This window comes from Ziziphus jujuba, chromosome 10 (assembly GCF_031755915.1).
Source record: "Ziziphus jujuba cultivar Dongzao chromosome 10, ASM3175591v1".
In the NCBI taxonomy this organism is placed as follows: Eukaryota; Viridiplantae; Streptophyta; class Magnoliopsida; order Rosales; family Rhamnaceae; genus Ziziphus; species Ziziphus jujuba.
This window is the reverse complement of record NC_083388.1, coordinates 27439478-27458978: the sequence shown is the minus strand read 5'-3', so window position 1 is coordinate 27458978 and position 19501 is coordinate 27439478. Positions and strand designations below refer to the sequence as shown.

The 19501-nt window shown below is 34.2% G+C and overlaps 4 protein-coding genes across 10 annotated transcripts; 3 read left to right on the top strand and 1 right to left on the bottom strand.

Moving 5' to 3' along the window:
* Window positions 1–2261: 2261 nt before the first annotated feature.
* On the top strand, window positions 2262–6735 carry LOC107412610 (nuclear transcription factor Y subunit A-1). 5 transcript variants are annotated; one of them, XM_016020413.4, is made up of 6 exons: window positions 2262–2421; window positions 3295–3609; window positions 3761–3873; window positions 4027–4098; window positions 5029–5193; window positions 5934–6735. In XM_016020413.4, the coding sequence occupies exons 2-6, from the start codon at window positions 3336–3338 to the stop codon at window positions 6354–6356; spliced, it is 1047 nt and encodes a 348-aa protein (XP_015875899.2). In that variant the 5' UTR covers window positions 2262–2421; window positions 3295–3335; the 3' UTR covers window positions 6357–6735. The 5 variants fall into 5 exon arrangements, with proteins under 5 accessions (XP_015875899.2, XP_015875900.2, XP_015875898.2 ...); XM_016020414.4 differs by having other exon boundaries at window positions 2263–2421; window positions 3324–3609; XM_016020412.4 differs by having other exon boundaries at window positions 2263–2421; window positions 3314–3609.
* A 350-nt stretch (window positions 6736–7085) lies between these two features.
* LOC107412609 (uncharacterized) lies at window positions 7086–10153 on the bottom strand. Of its 2 annotated transcripts, XM_048468009.2 has the most exons (6): window positions 9919–10065; window positions 9559–9672; window positions 8954–9268; window positions 8491–8692; window positions 7833–8061; window positions 7086–7601 (listed from the first exon to the last, which is right to left on the bottom strand). In XM_048468009.2, the coding sequence occupies exons 2-6, from the start codon at window positions 9562–9564 to the stop codon at window positions 7352–7354; spliced, it is 1002 nt and encodes a 333-aa protein (XP_048323966.2). In that variant the 5' UTR covers window positions 9565–9672; window positions 9919–10065; the 3' UTR covers window positions 7086–7351. The 2 variants fall into 2 exon arrangements, with proteins under 2 accessions (XP_048323966.2, XP_015875897.2); XM_016020411.3 differs by lacking the exon at window positions 9559–9672 and having other exon boundaries at window positions 9919–10153.
* Window positions 10154–11059: 906 nt separating this feature from the next.
* LOC107412599 (uncharacterized) lies at window positions 11060–12445 on the top strand. Its single transcript, XM_016020399.4, has 2 exons — window positions 11060–11409; window positions 11922–12445. The coding sequence occupies exons 1-2, from the start codon at window positions 11115–11117 to the stop codon at window positions 12128–12130; spliced, it is 504 nt and encodes a 167-aa protein (XP_015875885.3). The 5' UTR covers window positions 11060–11114; the 3' UTR covers window positions 12131–12445.
* A 1110-nt stretch (window positions 12446–13555) lies between these two features.
* On the top strand, window positions 13556–17865 carry LOC107412614 (calcium-dependent protein kinase 8). 2 transcript variants are annotated; one of them, XM_016020422.4, is made up of 9 exons: window positions 13556–13924; window positions 14356–14908; window positions 15399–15522; window positions 15658–15801; window positions 16044–16196; window positions 16293–16408; window positions 16562–16729; window positions 16924–17154; window positions 17406–17865. In XM_016020422.4, exons 2-9 carry the CDS (start codon window positions 14399–14401, stop codon window positions 17562–17564), a joined length of 1605 nt encoding a protein of 534 aa, XP_015875908.3. In that variant the 5' UTR covers window positions 13556–13924; window positions 14356–14398; the 3' UTR covers window positions 17565–17865. The 2 variants fall into 2 exon arrangements, with proteins under 2 accessions (XP_015875908.3, XP_015875906.3); XM_016020420.4 differs by having other exon boundaries at window positions 13557–13924; window positions 14321–14908.
* Window positions 17866–19501: the final 1636 nt, after the last annotated feature.

Genomic DNA, 19501 nt, shown 5'->3' with positions numbered 1-19501 from the left:
TCATGGTTTCCCACGCTTCTTATTAGCAATAGCAATGGATTCGTTATGAAGAACCACAAGTGCATTGAAATTATTACCAAAACCATTTATACATGGAGGCAAAGGAGTTAAAACGATTTTCTCATTGCTCATTTCAAATGAAATAATATATGATCTCCATTTTCGTTATCCGGAATCAACCACCAAAAACATTCAACCGGTGCATACTCCACGACCTGTTGAAAGACTTGACTGGTAATGAGGGAGTACCATGATTTGCACGTGCTCTTGCATTGGATGAAGATCTTTGACCTCCAAATTTAACAGGATTTTGATCTCCAACTCTTTAGGCAAATTCTCCATCGGAGAAGAAGAAGAAATTCCTATAATATCATCGATCAAAACTAGCTAGGTTTGTTTATTTTTTTATTTTTTTTATTTTTTAGTATTCTAAGGTTTAACTGAATATTGGGCCTGGTATAGGATAAACTTAGTTTGGGCTTCAAAACTAGTCCGGCTCAGATTGACCACCTAAAGTTTGAAATTTATAGCTGACATTTTTTGGATCAGGCTCACTAATAAATTTTTTTTTTTTTCTAACTAATAGAATTGTTATTTATTTATTTTTTTTTGGATCATATACTAATGTAATTGTTACCCTCATACTAATAGAACTTAATATTTAATACAAATCGAAGCCCACCTTGACCTGGTTCTCTAAAGCTCATTAATAATTGATTAATGTGTTTTCATTTGCTCTTAAAATTTTAGCATTTCATATAATTTTTCATTTTCATTTTAGATTTGATTTATGCGTATAATTTTAAAAATAATACTATAAGTATAAATACTTATCCACTTATTTACTAACAAATAATATATTATTGTTTTAAATGTTGATAAATTAATATCAACTATATATATATATAGATATAAGTAAAACTAAATACAATTTCTTAAAATACGATTATATATCATTTTCAACATAAATTGATCAAACAATTTGGTATATTTACCATTACTGTAATTTTAAATAGTTTGAAGTATTATGAAGAAAATATGGGAAAAAAAAATACTTCAAAGTAATAAGTATCTGTTATTTACCCAAAAAAAAAAAAAGGTAATAAGTATTTGTTTAAAAAAAAAAGCAATAATATAAGTGCAATATCGTATGTCTTTGTTTTTTTTTTTTTTTGGGAAATACATTAATGTATGCCATCTTGTTTAAAGGTGGATGTGAACCATAATGACCATTCATCTACATAATGTAAGCATGATTTCCAAAAAGATTATATGTTGTTTTCAAGCAAAAAAAAAATATATATATATATATATATATATATATGTTGTTATCTACAATCTTCCGATGAGAACTAAAGTTTTATATGGTGATAATTTTATAATTGCTTATAACTTATTTTTTTGAATAAATTATTTAAATACAAATTATTTATTTATTTTTATCTTTTATATGATTTGAATTCGTATTTTCATTATAATTACTTATAACTTGAAATGCATAATTATAATTTTATACAAATTTAAATAATTAATAGTGACCATTTATTTAAAATTATATGCATCCAAAATAAAAAACTAATTCTTTGTTATAAAAAAGAAAAGGTGGATTAAAAAAATTGATACGGTAATGTTCTCAATGATAAGATATAATAATTTTGTTAAAATAAAAATTTATAAATTTATAAATAATAAAGAAGGCTGTAAATTATTCCTTGGCAGTGAGAGTACTAACCTCACCGACGGGTAATGAGGCAAACCCAGCCACCAGCCCCACTAGCCCAAAATTCTTTTTCCCCGAAAGATGTCAAAATACAAGGTGACACGTGGCCTATGCTTCTATAGTTGCCGTACTGGAGTGGTCCCCACTAGAGAGCCACGCGTTTCCCGGACTTTGCTCGTCAAGTGCGCATCACGTGGGCCTTTCAATGCTATCCTATTTCTTTTTATACGTTTTTTCCCGCAGCTAAAAAAATAGAATTAGCCACTGATAAAGTCACCCTCCACACTCCATATTCTTTCCACGCCACCATTCCTCAACCTGGAACCTGCTCCAACCGGTTTCACAATCTCCAAATCTTCGGAGATTCCAAGCCAAAACTGGAGACCGAACAAACGAGTTTCCGGTTTCCACATCGTCTACGTGTCGGGTTGCAAAAGCTTAATTGAGGTGAGTGGGTCCCCAGGTGGGTGACGCAATCATGTCTTTTGGATGTGGGCAAAAAAATTAAAAATAAAAATAAAAATAGAAGGCTTCTGTGTTCCACTGTTAATTATGTGTGTTGGGATGCATAGTACTTAGAGTAGAGATTACATAGAATTGCAGAGAAAGTAGATTGACCCTTGGGAATTTTATCTCTCGGATTCTTAGAGCCCCCAAAAATCTAGGGCTTCGTTTTTTAATTGGTTTGTTTCCCGAAACCTGTAAGTCTTTCAATTTTTTCTTTTTCTTACAGATTCTCTGTCTTTTGTTAAAGTCTTCTACTTTGTAATATTTTATATATTAATATATCAAGACATATAATTACATATACATGGTATGTATGAATTCGGTTGTTCGTTTTGATTTTTAGTTTTTTTTTTTTTTTTTTTTTTTTTTTTTTTTTTTTGGGGGATACGGATTTCCCTGTGGAATTTTCTTGCTTAATGGTATTCTGGTTTTGATTTTTTTTTTTTAAATTTTTTTCTCTGTGGTTCTTGCATGCAATGATTGTATGGAAAAGCTCTGTGATTGGGATTCACTGGGAATTGAGGATGTTGCGGAATTGAAGCCAAAAACACTGTTTTTGTGTTGAGAGAATTTTGTTGGTGCTCTTGTTTGGTTTCTGAGTATGTCAACGTGTCAGAATTCTGAAATTTTTTTTTTTCAGGTCATAGCAATTTGGCTTATTTTTTATAATTGAAGGATATAAAAAGATATGATTTTTAGGGTTTAAATTGTCAGCTATTATGAACTTGATGGTATGAGTTTCGAATTGAATATTCTATGTGTATGTATGTGCTTTCTCTGGTTTGCCAACACAATGTGGATTTAAATTTTTGAAGTAGTTTATTACTTGGTTGCGGACGGAAAATGTAGTTTTGAATGTTGATTTTGTTAGTATTCATGGTATGGTGGTCATTTACTCATTTAGTTGTTAGCAATCTTGGGTGGCGTTAATCTGTAAGTGTTTTGGCAATTCAATAAGCGAAACGTCCTCCAAAGCGGCTTGCTTTTGCAACCTCATGCTTTATCCTATGAAGATCTCCACTTTACTCTCTCCGTTCACTTAAATTTTTTTGTTTTTACCTGTAAAGATGACTAAGAGATTTATAGGTATCTAAAGGACATTGAAGGTATGCAGTCAAAATCTCAAAGTACAAGCCGACCAGGGCCAGATCCTCACACCATTACACCAGCCAATGTTTATACTGAACCATGGTGGCGAACGAGTGGGTATAATCCCATTCCCCCACCTCTAGCAGGGGGCAATGCAACCAATTCATCTTCTTTGGAATGCCCAAATGGTGGTTCAGAATCTAATGATGACCAGTCTTTGTCTAATGATGATCATAATGAGGAAGACGATGATGCCACTAAGGAGTCACCGATTAATGCATCTCCACAATCAGGTAGCATTTCAAGGAATTTCTGGAATTGCATAAAAATTATCACAAATTTTAAAGTCGCAGTGATGTTCTGACTGAATCATAGGCTTGAAAATTTGGTTGCCCATTTTCCTGTTATGACTGGGATGCTTAATAAGACTATAAATCTTAATAGGAAGTTATAGGCAAGAACACCAAGTTGTGCAGCATGTTGCATCTAATATGCCAACGGCGCGTGATGACTGCCTCACACAGCCTACTCAACTTGAACTTGTTGGCCACTCTATTGTAAGTTCCTGTTATTTGTCAAAAGAATATTTTTCAGTGAGTCTGGTGATATGTTCAATTTCACCATTCTGTTGATGTATGAAATTCAAAGAGTCTTCCTTTATTGATTTAGAATATAAGGGCTTTATGAGGTTATGGCACATATTTTTCCAGGCATGTGCATCGAATCTTTATCAGGATCCATACTATGGGGGAATGATGGCTGCTTATGGACATCAGCCTTTGGTATGTATGTTGCTTTGAATACTTCTGTAGCATTCTAAGGAATGGAACATATCCAGCTTGGACTTGTAATATTTATAAATTAAACTGCGATTTTTGCCTGTTGCTTGCAATTAGCAGTTGGTGGAAAGTGTGCATTTTTCTTTGTTTGCTGTAGTCGTTGTAAGATCTAATGTAATCTAATATAGAACTGTACCGTAATATTATAACAAACTGTACTAGGTTTGTGGTTCGTTGTTAACATACCTTTGTTCTTCTTATTAAACACTGTTAGTTGCAAAAAGCTAGGCTCTTTTAAATTTCCCTTGATAGACGATGGTCTAGAAATTTTGTACTACTAATTACCTCATCCTTAATAAAATTTGGGATAAAACTTTTCTGAAGTTTTCAAATATTAAATTTGTAGATTGTTGAATGTGGAATTAAAAAACATTTATTGGGCTAAATCCTTCTCATTTTTACTCAAGGAAAGCATCCCTGGTAGTGACATGCTTAAGATCTAGTAACTCATGGAGCTTTATTTCTGACATGGTTGTCATGGAATATTAGGGGAGTTGGGTTCTTGTTTGTTGATATTTTGGTTGTTAACAAGACTGCCATGAGTTGCATTTCACTGATGTCTCCATATTTTGAAGTCTGTATTTTTTCCTTTTTGTGGGAGGACTGGGGTGGAGGATTGGTTTTCTTGGAAAAAGACATATACTTGTTTGGTGCTGCATCAGGCTCAGCAATATTCACTTTGCTCACCTTTTGTTCTCCCTTGGCTGAGGAAGGATTAAGGACTGCGAATCTTTGCAATGTTGGAATGTTTTGGTGTTGGGCAGATTCTGGGGACACGCTTAGTACTAATGTCTTTTCGTGTTATGTTAGTAACTATTTCTCAGACTCGGAATTTCTCTTCTCTTAATATTGAAGCTTGGTTGGTGCTATCAGGGTTATCCTCCTTTTATTGGAATGCCACAAGCTAGAATGCCTTTGCCTCTTGAGATGACACAAGAACCTGTTTATGTAAATGCCAAACAATACCAAGGGATTCTAAGGCGAAGACAGGCTCGTGCCAAAGCAGAGCTTGAAAGGAAGCTCATTAAATCTAGAAAGGTAAATAGACCGCTTCACTTTCATCAGTTTTGTGGTATTCTTTCATCTGTTCAGTTTTCTGATTGGTGTTATCTGAAAGAAAGCACTTATCAAATGTTATCTAATGGCCATAAATATTCCTTTGTATATAAGTTAATTTTTTATTTTATTTTATTTTTTTTATTGCTCTGCCAGAACTATAATTTATTTTGAAACATCCTCAGCATTTGACAGTATGGTCTCAATATCCTGTATTCCTCTATAATTCTGTCTTACTTTTCTTAGATGTTATTTCTTTATTCAGAATATTAATCAATTGAACATACTCTACGAGGTAAATGGTTGTATACCAAGCCTGCAGGTTGGAAAAGATCGGAAGTTTTGACCTTAGGTTTCATGAATTGTTTTTACAGAATAATGAAAGGCAGGATGGTAGTGTAAAACATGATGTGGTAAGGCCATGGGAGGACTGTTGGTTAATGTCACTGGCAAAAAACATGAAGCATATAATAAGTAGTTTAATGTTCGAGTAAATATGGTAATGTGATTAAAATAGCTAAAATTCAGCTGTTTAAGAAAAGAGGAAGTGAATGGTTGAAAATAAGTGATTTAGCTGTGTGATTAATGGTATGGATGTTGGCATGGTTTTATGCTGATGATATACATGAATTTCTGATTCAACCTGTTCGTACCCTTTTAATTGGATCAACTGGTCTGTCTGCAACTGGGGCTGAATTTCTTTTTTGTTTCTCTTTCTACAGCCATATCTTCATGAATCTCGCCACCAGCATGCTATGAGAAGGGCAAGGGGTACTGGAGGACGCTTTGCAAAGAAAAATGATAGCGATGCTTCAAACTGCACTTCCAAAGAAAAGGGAAGTTCTGGTCCAGCGCATTCATCTCTGTCTGCTAGTTCATCAGGATCTGAACACTTGGCATCAGACTCGAATGAAACCTGGAATTCTTCCAATGGTCAGCAAGAAGCAAGAGGGTCTCAAATGACCGACACCTGCACGACTCAGAACTATGTAAATGGTAGTGGCTGCTATCAAGCTCATGGTGGCTTGCAGGATCCAGCTTATTTGTGCCCAGGTGAGAGATCAGAGGAAGGAGTGTTTTCAGGCCGGGAACGGGGAAGCATATCTTCCAATCAAGCTTCACAGAGGAGTCTTGCCATCCAGTGAACCCTTGGCATGGGAGGTGGTGCCAAGGTGGAGGACCGGACCCCTCTGGTATAGTGAGGTGGTGGGGTGCGAATCCCCTGGTTATCTGTTGACAACACTCTCCTGGCAAAATATTTGCAAGGCGGCAAATCATTCTTGGCTTTATTGTGCTTGTGGCATGTAGGGGAGATGAGATGATGAATGGGCTATGTGACTTGTTTTAAGTCAGTCCTGCTATGATTCATTCCATCCTTCTTCCTATTTGGCCTTTTGTACAGAGATAGTGTTCAGTAAACTCAAGTAGAAATCAACAGACTGGGGGGTGACATAAACAAATAGTACTGTGGCTTATTGCAAAAAGACATCTTTGCTTGACTTATGACATGGTTTTTTTTTTTTTTTTTTTTTTTTTTTTCACCCTTTGTTCATATGTTTTGCCTTGATTATCAGGATCTTTTGGATGTGCAATAGGTGAAATTTTGAGTTCTTGATTGTCCATTTGGCTTGCTGGGAGAACGTGAGTGGTATATGAAAATGGCATATTGTTGTTTCATGCTTAGATGCCATCGTTTTTATCCGCCCTTTTGAATTGGACACATTGGATTGGTGCGAATTTTCTGACCCTACATGGTCTGATCCCAATTCAATTTAATCAACTTTATGATTTTTGACAGATAACTAGTAAATTTTGAATTTACACGAAAAGATCCTGCAACAAAATTTGAAAACCAAGTTGGAGAAATCTAGATATTTTTGGCACAGAGAAATAAATGCGTATATTCATGGGTGTAAAGACCAACAACCTCCCTGTATATAAACATTTACACGTCCTTCGGCCAGAAGAAAAGCCTTTTCGGCCAGGAGAAACCTTTCATAATTCCTGAAAAAGAAAAAGCACATAATTCCTAATTTTTAATAAACATACTTTATTATCATTGTCTACATGGTTTTACACTCAAAATCAATAGCCAGAAAATGTGGTCTATTCCACTAGGCATTGCATGTCTATATTATAATTATATATCATGGTGATGTTTATGTTGATCACTGTCTTCTGTGCTGTCTGAAACTTCTGCCTCACGCTGCTCTGAGACTGTTTCCGAACCTATGTCATCTTCAGAACTCATTTTGCTCCCATCCCCAAAATCTGTCTCGGGTTCAGTGGCATTAACAACATTTTGCTGCTTCTCCATCATTCCAGATAGAGCTAGTCTTGGATTCCACTCGAGGACATCATCAATTATGTTTGATACCCGCTTCTGATACCTGTAAGCACAAATATTATGGTAAGTTATCAAGCAATACCTTATTTGGAAATTGCATAGAACAATAGGAGTCCATCGTGGATCAGACAAAAAAAATTCAATACTAACACAGTATTTTCCTGAAACTGCTGTTATTAGCTGCAGTTTTCTCCTTGAGCTAACTATGAACTATACTTATGTGAAAGTACGGCAGTGAATTAAGGTTAACATAAAGTATAGTTGTAAGACTGACCTGGCTCTAGCAGCCTCATCAGGAGCATGGTGCCTTAGCAGCAATATGACCAGAATAGCCACTACTGCATAGAAAACCCTTGTTGTCCACTTTGGTCTTTCCTCCTCATCTTTTTTAGGCCAGAAACGGAATAGTTCTCGCAGAGTTGCTTCCTCAGCTAGAATGTTAGGGAAGAACCAAACACGCTTTCCAATAACGATGTACAAAGCACCAAATATTGTAGCTCTCACTGGAAATAAAGAAGATCTCCATAAGCCCTTTAAAAAGTAAAACATAGTATTTAACCAAATGACTGAAGGTTCATCTTCAAGTACAACTCTATTTGAATTTTTTAGGGTTCAACACATTTGAACTGCATAATACTTAAAAAATTTTGCATTAGTAAATGTGAGATGAACATTAAGCCATTGGACATTGCAAATGGCATATCAACAACCCAGACATGACTGATGTGCACTAATGGTAAGTACAATGCCACAATGAATTGGAAAAATAGAGTTTGCAAATTTGTCATTGTCAAACTTGCCAAGATACCAAGTATCAACTTGATATTACAAACCAGTGCACATAACATGGTAATACTATAGGAAGGTTTATAGAAGAAGATTGCATGCATCAAGAGAAAACTTAAACACACAGCCAACACAACAGAACTTACATAAAAGCAGAGACAGGAAAAGCAGGAGGAGCCCCGCACACGAATACAGTATTAGTAGCTTGCACCGATGGGGATACACTGGAAATAAGCAAATTGCTAGAGTCAACACAGGCCAAAAGAAAGAGAGGAGAGTTTGCCAGAGAGGTCTTTGTTTGACAAATGTCCATGCAAAGAAGGCATCATTTTCAGAAAATACTTGGTCCTGCAAAAGACATTCAAAATATTGTTAACATCACTATAATATTTTCAAAAAAGGCTCATATTTTGGATAGATATTACGGAAAATGGAAAAAAAAAAAATGATTAGACTGCTTGTTACACATCTATATTCGATGCATCATACCTTTTTGGAAGGTATTGTCAAGTAGTTTTCCATATATTTCACAATATTCATCACTAAAGTGCTTAAAAAATGTTTACTCATACATTTAAATCCTACATAATAGACAACAGATATACATACTGCAAAGATCTCCAAATGTGCAGGCCATGTAGACAACTTTTTCTTCCCAGGACGAACAGTTTTCACCACCCGATCACAGCGCACTAGAAGGTTCTTTCTCAATAAAGCATTAGCAATATCTTCTGGTTCTAAATTTCTATCTGATTCTAGAATATCTTTGGGCTCAGGATGATTTCTCAAAAAGCTTGTAAAATCCTTTCCTCTAAAGTACTCCACGCGGGTCTCCTGTAAAACAGCCCATCTGGACACCAATTCCTTATGGTCTCTCACCTTCTCTGCAAAAACCTGATACACATCCTTCTTGGCAGATTGTTTCTGAAACAAAGAAGTCATATGGGTAATAAGAAAAGGCGGAAAACTTATGCAGTTCTGCATATAAGCATACGCAAATTACAGTCTCAGTTGAGCTTGAATTAACAAATATCATCCAAAATTCACCATTCAAAGTACAACGCATGGTCACTTTCTTTTCTATTGAATTGTACAAGAATCGAACTGGATCAAGGTTTCAGATTCACACAAAAAGGTTACTACTTTTCTCACATAAATGTATAACATGAAAATAATTACCATAATAATCAAGGGAAAAAAAAAGTAGACTTTACCCGCATGATGCGTGCCGTTTAAATTTCTGAAAATATTACCAGCAGACCTCAACCATGCCTGCCCAGTGGGCTATCAGAGTGAGGAATATACATATATATCTAAACTCAAAGGTCCTGGAGAATGAAAATAACAACAAAAAGACCTCTAACTCAATCCTCTCTTACCCATTTCAGCAACCAGACAAGGCATTAGAGAAGTAAAATTCATTTCAATATATATACATATGAAACATGAATTCACAAATTTTATATTAATTATAAAAATACAGTCTTGGGCAATAAATATGCAATTTCATGACCCATTAGCCAATTGAATTCATGTATAAACCCTAGATCAGGAAACAAGAGGGGAAGACAAACCCTAGGAGGAGTGTCGGAGTTGGGATCTCTGCCGCCGTTTTGAACAGCTCCTGAAGACCTTCGAACCCGCTTTTTCTCAACTCCTCCCGATTTCTTCATCTCTCTCTCTCTCTCTCTTTGCTCTGATTCTCTCACACAATCTGAAAATCGCTGTTGCAGTTGAAACAGAGAGAGAGAGATATTCAGATTTCGTCGCTCATTTTCTACTTCCAAATCCAATACATCTTTGCCTAATTGATGACATGGCTTTGCTTCTCGGTCCACAACCAAAACAAAAACCCCACTTTCGGTAAAAATTCACTCTCTACCAACCACTAAAATTCTGCCATGTCATTTTTTTAAAATGACCATTTAAAAAAAAAATAGTTTATCATGTCAAATTTTAATATAACTGCCCATATTTAGCCAACAAAAAAGAATGTTCATTTTGTTGTTCAACTGCTAAGAAATGATGACATAATTTCAATTTCCAAACTTGAGGTTTGTTTAGCTTTTTTTTTTTAAGGGTTCAATTTTATATTTTCTTTAATTATGAAAAAAATACGTTATAAAATAAATAAAAATCACATTTAAAGTAGGAAGGGAATATTCAATGCTACATATCTCAATATACCATTGTAAATGGCATAGAATTTACGACTAGTGAATAGGTAATATAAGGCTTTCAGATCTTGCTATGGTTGAAATTTTGATGTTTATACTTTAGTAGAAATCTACATAACTTGCAATTGTTTTCTACCAATTAATTCATGTAACTTGTTGTCAATATATATAGTTAATATCAATAATATATATATATATATATGTATATGGTTATGTACTTTCATACGATTTTATGGCATGCATTTTTCAAGGCCATCATATATTCAATATAATATAATATGGGTTTGAATTGTAAAGTTTAATGCTAGCTAAGAGCTTTAAGATTTCATAGAAATTTTCAATTAAACTTTTCAAGTTTTCTACAAATCTATAAACATGTATAAGTTATAAACAAAAATGAGCTGCTTAGAAATTTGGGAAAGTGCATGTAGATATAAGATAACCGGTTGCAAATTAGGCTTAACCCTCTGAACTAGTTTTTGCTTATACCCGTTACCAAACAGAACCATTATCTCATTTTAAAGATAGAAGAAACAGAAAATAAGAGTGGCTCTAGTCTAGTTATTTCCATTCATCGTCATCTACCAATTCAAATGCATTCTCTGCATTATCTTTTACCACTTCACAGCAAACCAACAATACAGCCATGGCTTCGACCTCTTTCTTTCACCAATTTTGAAGCTGCATATTTAATTTCTAATGAGTTTCTGGTCTGTGGGAAGAGGAAAACCCATCAATTTCTTTCTTCTTCTTGTGTTGTTTATGGAGTTGAAAAAGAGTCGCAACATTTCGAGGTAGACCCTGACAAGGCCAGAGAAGCCCTTAGGAACCTTGACCAACAGCTCCAATCTCTCTCTGAGAAAAAGGTCCGCCCTCCTAAGATAAAGGGTATTCTCTCTCTCTCTCTCTCTCTCTCTCTCTCTCTCTCTATGTGTGTGTGTGTGTGTGTGTGTGTGTGTGTGTTGTACATATGCGTTATACATATATATGCTCAATTAGCTAGCTCTTGGAGACTCCTAATTTTCTGATATGTTCTCTTTTGGTTGGAATAATAAGGACTTAATGACTTGAAATATTTGTGACGTCTCAGGCTTTCTAGCTTAGAAATGCTCAGCAAAATCTTACTTCCAGATATCAAAACTAGCTTGATTTCCAAGATTTAATGTTTATTTTGCAGCACAGTTTCATTAGAAAAATGGGTATTTCTAATTGTACGGCTACTTTCTATTACATGTTTTTTCTGACATAGAATTGTTCAGTTCATCTGGGGCCAGTTCTGCAGAAACCTCATGAAATATATCAATTTGAATGAATTATGCTACTATTTATAAATGCTAATGAACTGCAAAAATTTTATGAAAATGGATCTTATATAATATAAGACTACATCTGGTATGCAGCTTCTGATGTGAAACTAACCAGAGATCAAGGAGAAGAGAAAGAGACTGAATTTTCAGCATCTTTTCTGGCTTATTTTGCTGGTGCTCTGTTTCTTTTCACAATCTTTTACAATGTACTGTTTTATACTATTATAAAACCATCCATAGATGGACCAGACCAACCTCCTTCAACTCCAACCGCAGCTATTGAAAGACAAATCCAAAAGTAGAATTTTTCATCCAAAGTTTCCAATTCCATTCCTGAACTTCTAGATGCCTATAATCCAAATCTAATTATTGTAACCAAGTTTTGGATTTGACATCCCTATGAGAAACAGACACTAGAAAGAAGCATGGATTTTGTAATACATGGAAATGGAGTTCAAAAAGGTTGAACAAGTTGAGAAGTGGCAGTGTACAGGTTTTGTTCAGAACCCCAAAAGCATTACTCTGTCTAAGGCATTTGGAAACTTTCTTGGAATAATTCTTGTGAAGTTTCTTTTTTAGGCATAAATATTTATTCTATGGTTTGAAACTTTGAATTATACTAAGTTTTCAGAATATACATGTTCTTAATACCATTTCAGTGGGAATTTTTTATTCTAATATAATCCACTTATGTCTCTGTTTGATAACATATTCCCAATATTCCGAATCTTAAACCTATACAAAGAACATAAAAAGGGGACATAACAAGAGAGTACTACTTTATGAATGGTCGGTATCCAAAAAGTTAATAAACAAGTTTGGAACCCAAAATTCAATTGGTAAAGAAGAAACCGATTCCAAATAATTTGATTTGCATATATATATATTTTTTTCCATATACGATGAAAGGAATTGACTCAGTTAGATTTTAACATCAAATCCGTAAATCTAGAAAGATTCGATTGAAGATTCAGTTATATTTTTAATGTCAAATTAACCTGCAATAATACAAAAATCATTGAACATTGATTTGGTTTTTACATTTCTAAGCTTTCAAACCTAACATTTTGACACAAATTTATAAGTCCCACTATTTCGTTGAGAAGTTTGCCAGGTGGGATAAATTGGTTTGTACACGCTATGAAGACCATGCTAGCTAAGAGGCCGGCCAGTAAATAAGGCCTGGCCCAACATTGGCAATTCCTTCACCTCCCTGCAACTTTCAATTGAAAAGCTTTCCTTTGACTATTTTGTTCATTTTGTATACAAAAATTTAAAATTTGGGAGTCTCCAATTTCAATGGAAATTTGTTAGCTTGTTCACTTTTTCAACCAAAATGTGGTTCAAACTAAATTTTGAGATAACAAATTATCTCATTTTCAAAACTTAACAAATTAAAAAAAAAAAATCATATGTAAATGGTTAAAAAAAATTATAATAAATAAATAAAATAATGACAAAGTAAACAGAATATCCTCTTACCTAATATACATATTATATATATATATATAATGTAAATCAAAATAAATTTTTTAACTGAAAAAATGAAGGTTTTTTAGAATATTCTCGGAAAATAATAATCCTAGTGGTAATATTAAAAATAGAACTTTCATATTTGTAATTTCATGCTGTAAAAGTAAATAATAATAAATAAATAAAACATAAAAATTTGATGAGAAAAATAGAAAAACAGAGCTATCAGACTTTTCTTGAGAAAAATAAGAAAGCGTCCGAAAGAGGAAGGGGAGGAGGGGTTCTTTAACATCTTTTTTGTCCCCTTTAATCATTGAATACCAGCAAAAGAAAATTTGGATTTAGAGAGAGAAAAAAGAAGGGCGAAAAAAAAAAAAAAAAAGGAAAAAAGAAAAAGAAAAAAGGGTTAAGCGAGAAGAAGAAAGTCTCTGTGAAAGAGCTTTGACTCTTCTCGCTCAAAAATCCATGTTTTGTTCACACATTGAGTCTCTATTTCACAATCTTCATATGTTCAAAACCCCTTCATTTCTTCCATTCAATCAATATAAGCTCTTGACCTGAATGTCTTCTAGGGCTTTCTGAGAACTGCATCTCGTGTCTCTGAAATTTACAAAGGATCTTAGGTGGGTTATGTTCAATCAATATTTTCTTTTTTAATTTTTAGTCTCTAATTTTCTTTTGTTGATTCTTGGAATCAACGAAATTCCTTTTTCTCGTTATTTTCGTTTTTTTTCCTTGTTCTTTTCTAATTTCAGTGCCTACCCGGATTTTATTTTAGAAATTAAATTTTATTTGGGTGTCTTAAATAATCAAAGTTTGGTTTTTTGTAATTCTGAGTTTTAAGAGATCCCAAATTGTTGGAGATTAGTTTTTTTTTTTTTTTTTTTTTTTGGCCTAAAACACAACCTTTTTTCCCCTTTACAATTTAGCCATGCAGCTCAAAATTTGAATTCTCCCTTGTGAATTATATTAAGTTCTTGATCTTCTTTTTTCTATTGCTCTGATTTGGATTGACTTAGCTTTCGGCTCCATTGGGTCTTCTTGAAATCTAAAGGGAAAAAAGTTGGAATCTTTTGGAAGTTGGAGGGTTCTGATTCATGGGAAATTGCTGTGCAACCCCTGGCACTCCTTCGCAGAGGGATAAGCAGAAGAACAAGAAGAAACCCAATCCATTTTCCAGTGATTATCCTGTGAGTAGTAGCAATGGCGGTGGAAACAAGTTTTGGGTATTGAAAGATCCCACTGGTCGAGATATTTCAGCCCAGTACGATTTGGGTCGAGAGCTCGGAAGAGGTGAATTTGGAATCACATATCTGTGCACGGATGTAAATACAGGTGAAAAATTTGCTTGCAAATCAATATCCAAGAAGAAGCTCAGGACTGCAGTGGACATTGACGATGTGCGGCGAGAGGTTGAGATTATGAAGCATTTGAGAAAGCATCCCAATATTGTTACATTGAAGGACACTTATGAGGATGACAATGCAGTTCACATTGTAATGGAACTTTGTGAAGGGGGAGAGTTGTTTGACCGCATTGTCTCAAGGGGGCATTACACTGAACGAGCGGCTGCAGCTGTTATGCGGACCATTGTTGAAGTTGTTCAGGTTTAAATTTGATAACTTTGTGCTGTTTTAGTATTGGTGGATTGCTAACATTTGTGTGCATTTTGACAAGTTAAATGTGTTATGGCTTTTCTTAGATGATGTTGGTGGAATATAATTAGTGTTTTAGGTTCTTCTATCAGCATCTGCTGGTATCTTGGTGTGAACGCACATTATTGTTATAAACTGTTTCCATAATCTTGCTATTGGTTTTGACGTTGATATGCTTGCGGTGCCTATTTTCAGCAGCCTGCAATGATTGATGATATAGTCAAGATCCATTTGACCCCCACTCTCCAAAACACCTTATTTTTTAAATCACACTTACCCTGAATCTTCACTAGGCGGTGCTTCTGAGCTGTCTAATGTCAATTGATATCTTATTGTTTGCGTTGAAAGTAATTGTTGATGGATAAATATGATTGTTTCCACCTTAGGTGCTTTTACCCTTGTGATATGATTCAGTTGGTTAACATGCATTTTCTCTCCACAGAATTGTCATAAAAATGGAGTAATGCATCGTGATCTCAAACCAGAGAACTTCTTATTTGCAAATAAGAAGGAAACATCCCCCTTAAAGGCAATTGATTTTGGGTTGTCGGTGTTCTTTAAACCTGGTATTGCAATGCTTCTAATATACATTGATTTATTCTTTGTTTCATGCTCTTGAAATTTCTATTTGAACTTCCTTTTGTTATCTTTTATATTTTTCATATTACTCAAGCTGTAGCTAAAGTTACTGATTATTACAGGGGAGCGATTTAATGAGATAGTGGGAAGTCCTTATTACATGGCTCCAGAAGTTCTTAAGCGTAATTATGGCCCTGAGGTTGATGTCTGGAGTGCTGGAGTTATCCTGTATATTTTACTTTGTGGTGTTCCTCCTTTTTGGGCAGGTTTGTGCCACTATTTTTGAGGATCGATGCTCTTCCTTAAACCTTTATGACAGGTGGAAATGCTTGGTGTGATCCTGTGTGCTTAAATAAGGAAGTAAAGATAAAACTCTCACATTCAATATCGGTGCATTCTCAGTTATCACTGATGACATCAATACTCGAACATTGCTGCTTAGAAGTGTAGAACCTTGAGCTTATTGTAAGGATTTTCTATTCTCATAAATTAAAAATCTTTTATGCAGAAACTGAACAAGGGGTAGCACAGGCTATCATCCGCTCAGTTGTTGATTTTAAGAGGGACCCTTGGCCTAGAGTATCTGATAATGCAAAGGACCTTGTGAAGAAGATGCTTGAGCCTGACCCAAATAAGCGGCTGACAGCTCAGGAAGTGCTTGGTATAATTCTTTTACATCAATTAATCAATCTGAATATTTATATTTGCTAAGATCTGGTTTTTTACAATGATCAACTGGTCGAACACTTTTTTTCAGATCATCCATGGTTGCAAAATGCCAAGAAGGCTCCAAATGTTTCACTTGGTGAGACTGTGAGAGCAAGGCTCAAACAATTTTCTGTAATGAACAAGCTCAAAAAAAGAGCTCTAGGGGTAATGATTCTAATGCTCTATCAATGTAAATTATTCTTTGCTTTACTAAAGGCATTTAAGTAGAGCTAGTAGTGATGAAAGCTGAATATTGTCCTGATGAACTTGGGTATTTCTTTCAGTCAATATATGAACTTTTGGATTTGTCTTTTATAGGTCATAGCTGAGCATTTGTCAGTTGAGGAAGTGGCTGGAATAAAGGAGGCATTTCAAATGATGGACAATGGAAACAAAGGTAAAATCAACCTTGAGGAGCTTCGGATTGGTTTGCACAAGCTTGGCCAGCAAATTCCTGACCCAGATCTTCAAATACTAATGGAAGCTGTAAGCAAAAATACTAGATTTCTTGTCCTTAATTATTCTTCTCTATCCTTGGATGCATTTAGAGAGAGGGAGAGGATGATCTCTTTTGAAAAAAAGAGTAAAATAATATTAGACAAATTTACGTTAGTGAAAAATTTTCATTTCTGATACGTCTGCACTTCTTGAAGTTAACGAATTCATTCTGATTTCTTCAGGCTGATGTTGACCGTGATGGAGCTCTGAATTATGGAGAGTTTGTTGCGGTTTCAGTTCACCTGAGAAAGATGGCTAATGATGAGCACCTACATAAAGCCTTTTCGTTCTTTGATCTAAACCAGAGTGGTTACATAGAAATTGAAGAGTTGCGAAGTGCTTTAAATGATGAAGTTGATTCCAACAGTGAGGAAGTCATCAATGCTATTATGCAGGACGTAGATACAGATAAGGTTAGCATTACACAATACATAGACACATCATATGTTGAGTGGAAAGCAAATTCTATATGTCTGAAGTGAAGCCTTAATATGCAAAGAAATTTGTTCAAACCTTTAGAGAGTCTCATGGTGTCATCTTTCAGTACCTTTTAAATCACGGCTCAAACCCTTTTTTTTTTTTTTTTTTTTTTTTTTTGGGGTTATTTTTAAAAGAAAGGTTCTCAGTGACAAATGAAACCTTATTTTTGGTAATGATTTTGCAGGATGGGCGTATTAGTTATGAGGAGTTTGTTGCCATGATGAAAGCTGGTACAGATTGGAGAAAAGCATCCAGGCAATATTCAAGGGAAAGATTTAACAGCCTCAGCTTGAAGTTGATGAGGGAAGGATCATTACAATTAGCCAATGAGGGTAGATCTTAGACGAAGACATATTTATCAGGAAATTGAACGATGTTTAAAAGTGGTAGTATCCCTTTATTTTTTAGTTGTGCTTATTGAAATTATAATTATTTTTTCATTTCATTTTTTTCTAATAGACCTTGCAAGAGGATGGGATTAGGGTAAGGATGTTAGTTCTCGAGATAGCAATGTTTAGGATCTGTTTGTTTTGAGGTAGTTGCAGAAGGAAAATTAATGGTAGAGAGAAGTTGGTAAGATTGTTATGTCAACCACATTTTATGGTTGTAAATATGTCAATTTAGGCCCACAGGCCTCTTTTTCCTCCCTGTTTTTTTTCTCAATCCTACAAAAAAATTGTCTATTTGCAGTTTAACTGCTTTCTTGTGCTGTTAATGATATGTACTGCCACTTTGAATTGTTTGGTAAATTAAGTTGGTCCTCTTGTGTTTGTGTGATTTGAAATATTATTAAAGGCTCTTCTAAAATTGGTTATATAATAATTTAAAATTAATTTATTTGTTTGGTGGTTTAGCAAAATGCAAAATTCTCCTTAAATTACTCTCATCTGAATGGCAGTTCTAAGATACAGCACAAGAGTAGTCTCAAATTTAACTACGTACAGAAGACAACTCAAAACTATCAGTGACTCTTTTAGAAGCTGCAGAAAATATCAGATCAAGCCTAACCCAAGTTATTTTGTTTGTTTATTTTCCCTGTTCATGAATTAAAATTCTATACATATGATCTAGACGAGATGGTTGGCTAATGATCATACGCTGAACTTTTGATGATCAACGATGAAAGTATGCTTGTATGGTTACTTTTTTTTTTTTTTTTTTGTGGGCTAAGGGCTCGAACCCAACTCACAAGTTTGGGTTGGTGGTAGGGTTTTTTCGAGAGTTTTTTCGAAAACTAATCACCTTGTAAATCGTTTTTTGAAGAATAGCAAATTTTTTTTTTTTTAAAAAACTAGCCACCTTGGGACAAAAATACTCTTGATTAAATTGAAAATTACACAATATGTTTTTTCTTATCCTTTCCTTCTTCCTTTACACACCTGTTCATGTTTTGTGCAAGACATTCTCAAACAGGCTACAAACACTCTTTGCATCTCATCTACTCTCACTCTTTTTTTCTTGTATTTTCTCATTTCTGAAACTAAAGTCAGGTAAAAATTCTCTTTTTTCTTAGTAGATGAAATTGAAGAAATATGGGTATGTATTTTTTTTTTCTCTTTTTTCTTATATTTTTTGTTAGTTTTGTATTTTTTAATATTTTTATTTAATATGGGTATGTAAGAAATTAATTTATGAGCTATTATATGTGAGTTTAAAGATACGTAGGTAACACATAGTTTGAAAATAGAGGAAAATTTGTGTAAAACTGAAAAATCGCCAAAAAGAGTAAAAATGGAGGAAATTTGGCAAAAAAGATGAACTTCCGCCATTTTCTCCAGTTTGTTTTCGCAAGTTTTCTGCTAATTTTCCATCAGTTTTCCGCTAGTTTTCAGCCAATTTTCTGCCAATAAGAAAATACTATATTTGGCCCCTAAAAAAATAGAATCGACTTTTTTAATACAATTAATATGTTTGTTTAGTATTATTCAAATTTTTATATATTTATTGATTTAGTTTAACGTTATTTATTTAATTTTGTAGTAAAATGGAAGATGATAATATTGTAATTGCGGATTTATACAATGGAACATTGGTACAAAATGACGGTGGTAATTGGGAATATCGAAATGGTAAAAATATAATGGTTTCCATTGGTAAGAGATGCACAAAATCATAATTAGAGAATGAAATTTTCAATTATATTGAGATAGATCGAAATGAATATTTGTTAAAGCTAAAATGGATATATGGACGATGTGCAGAAAAGTTGGATCCAACATAAATACGTTGTGATAGGGATATGATATGCTTTCTTCAAGAAGTGAGGAATGGAGGGATGAC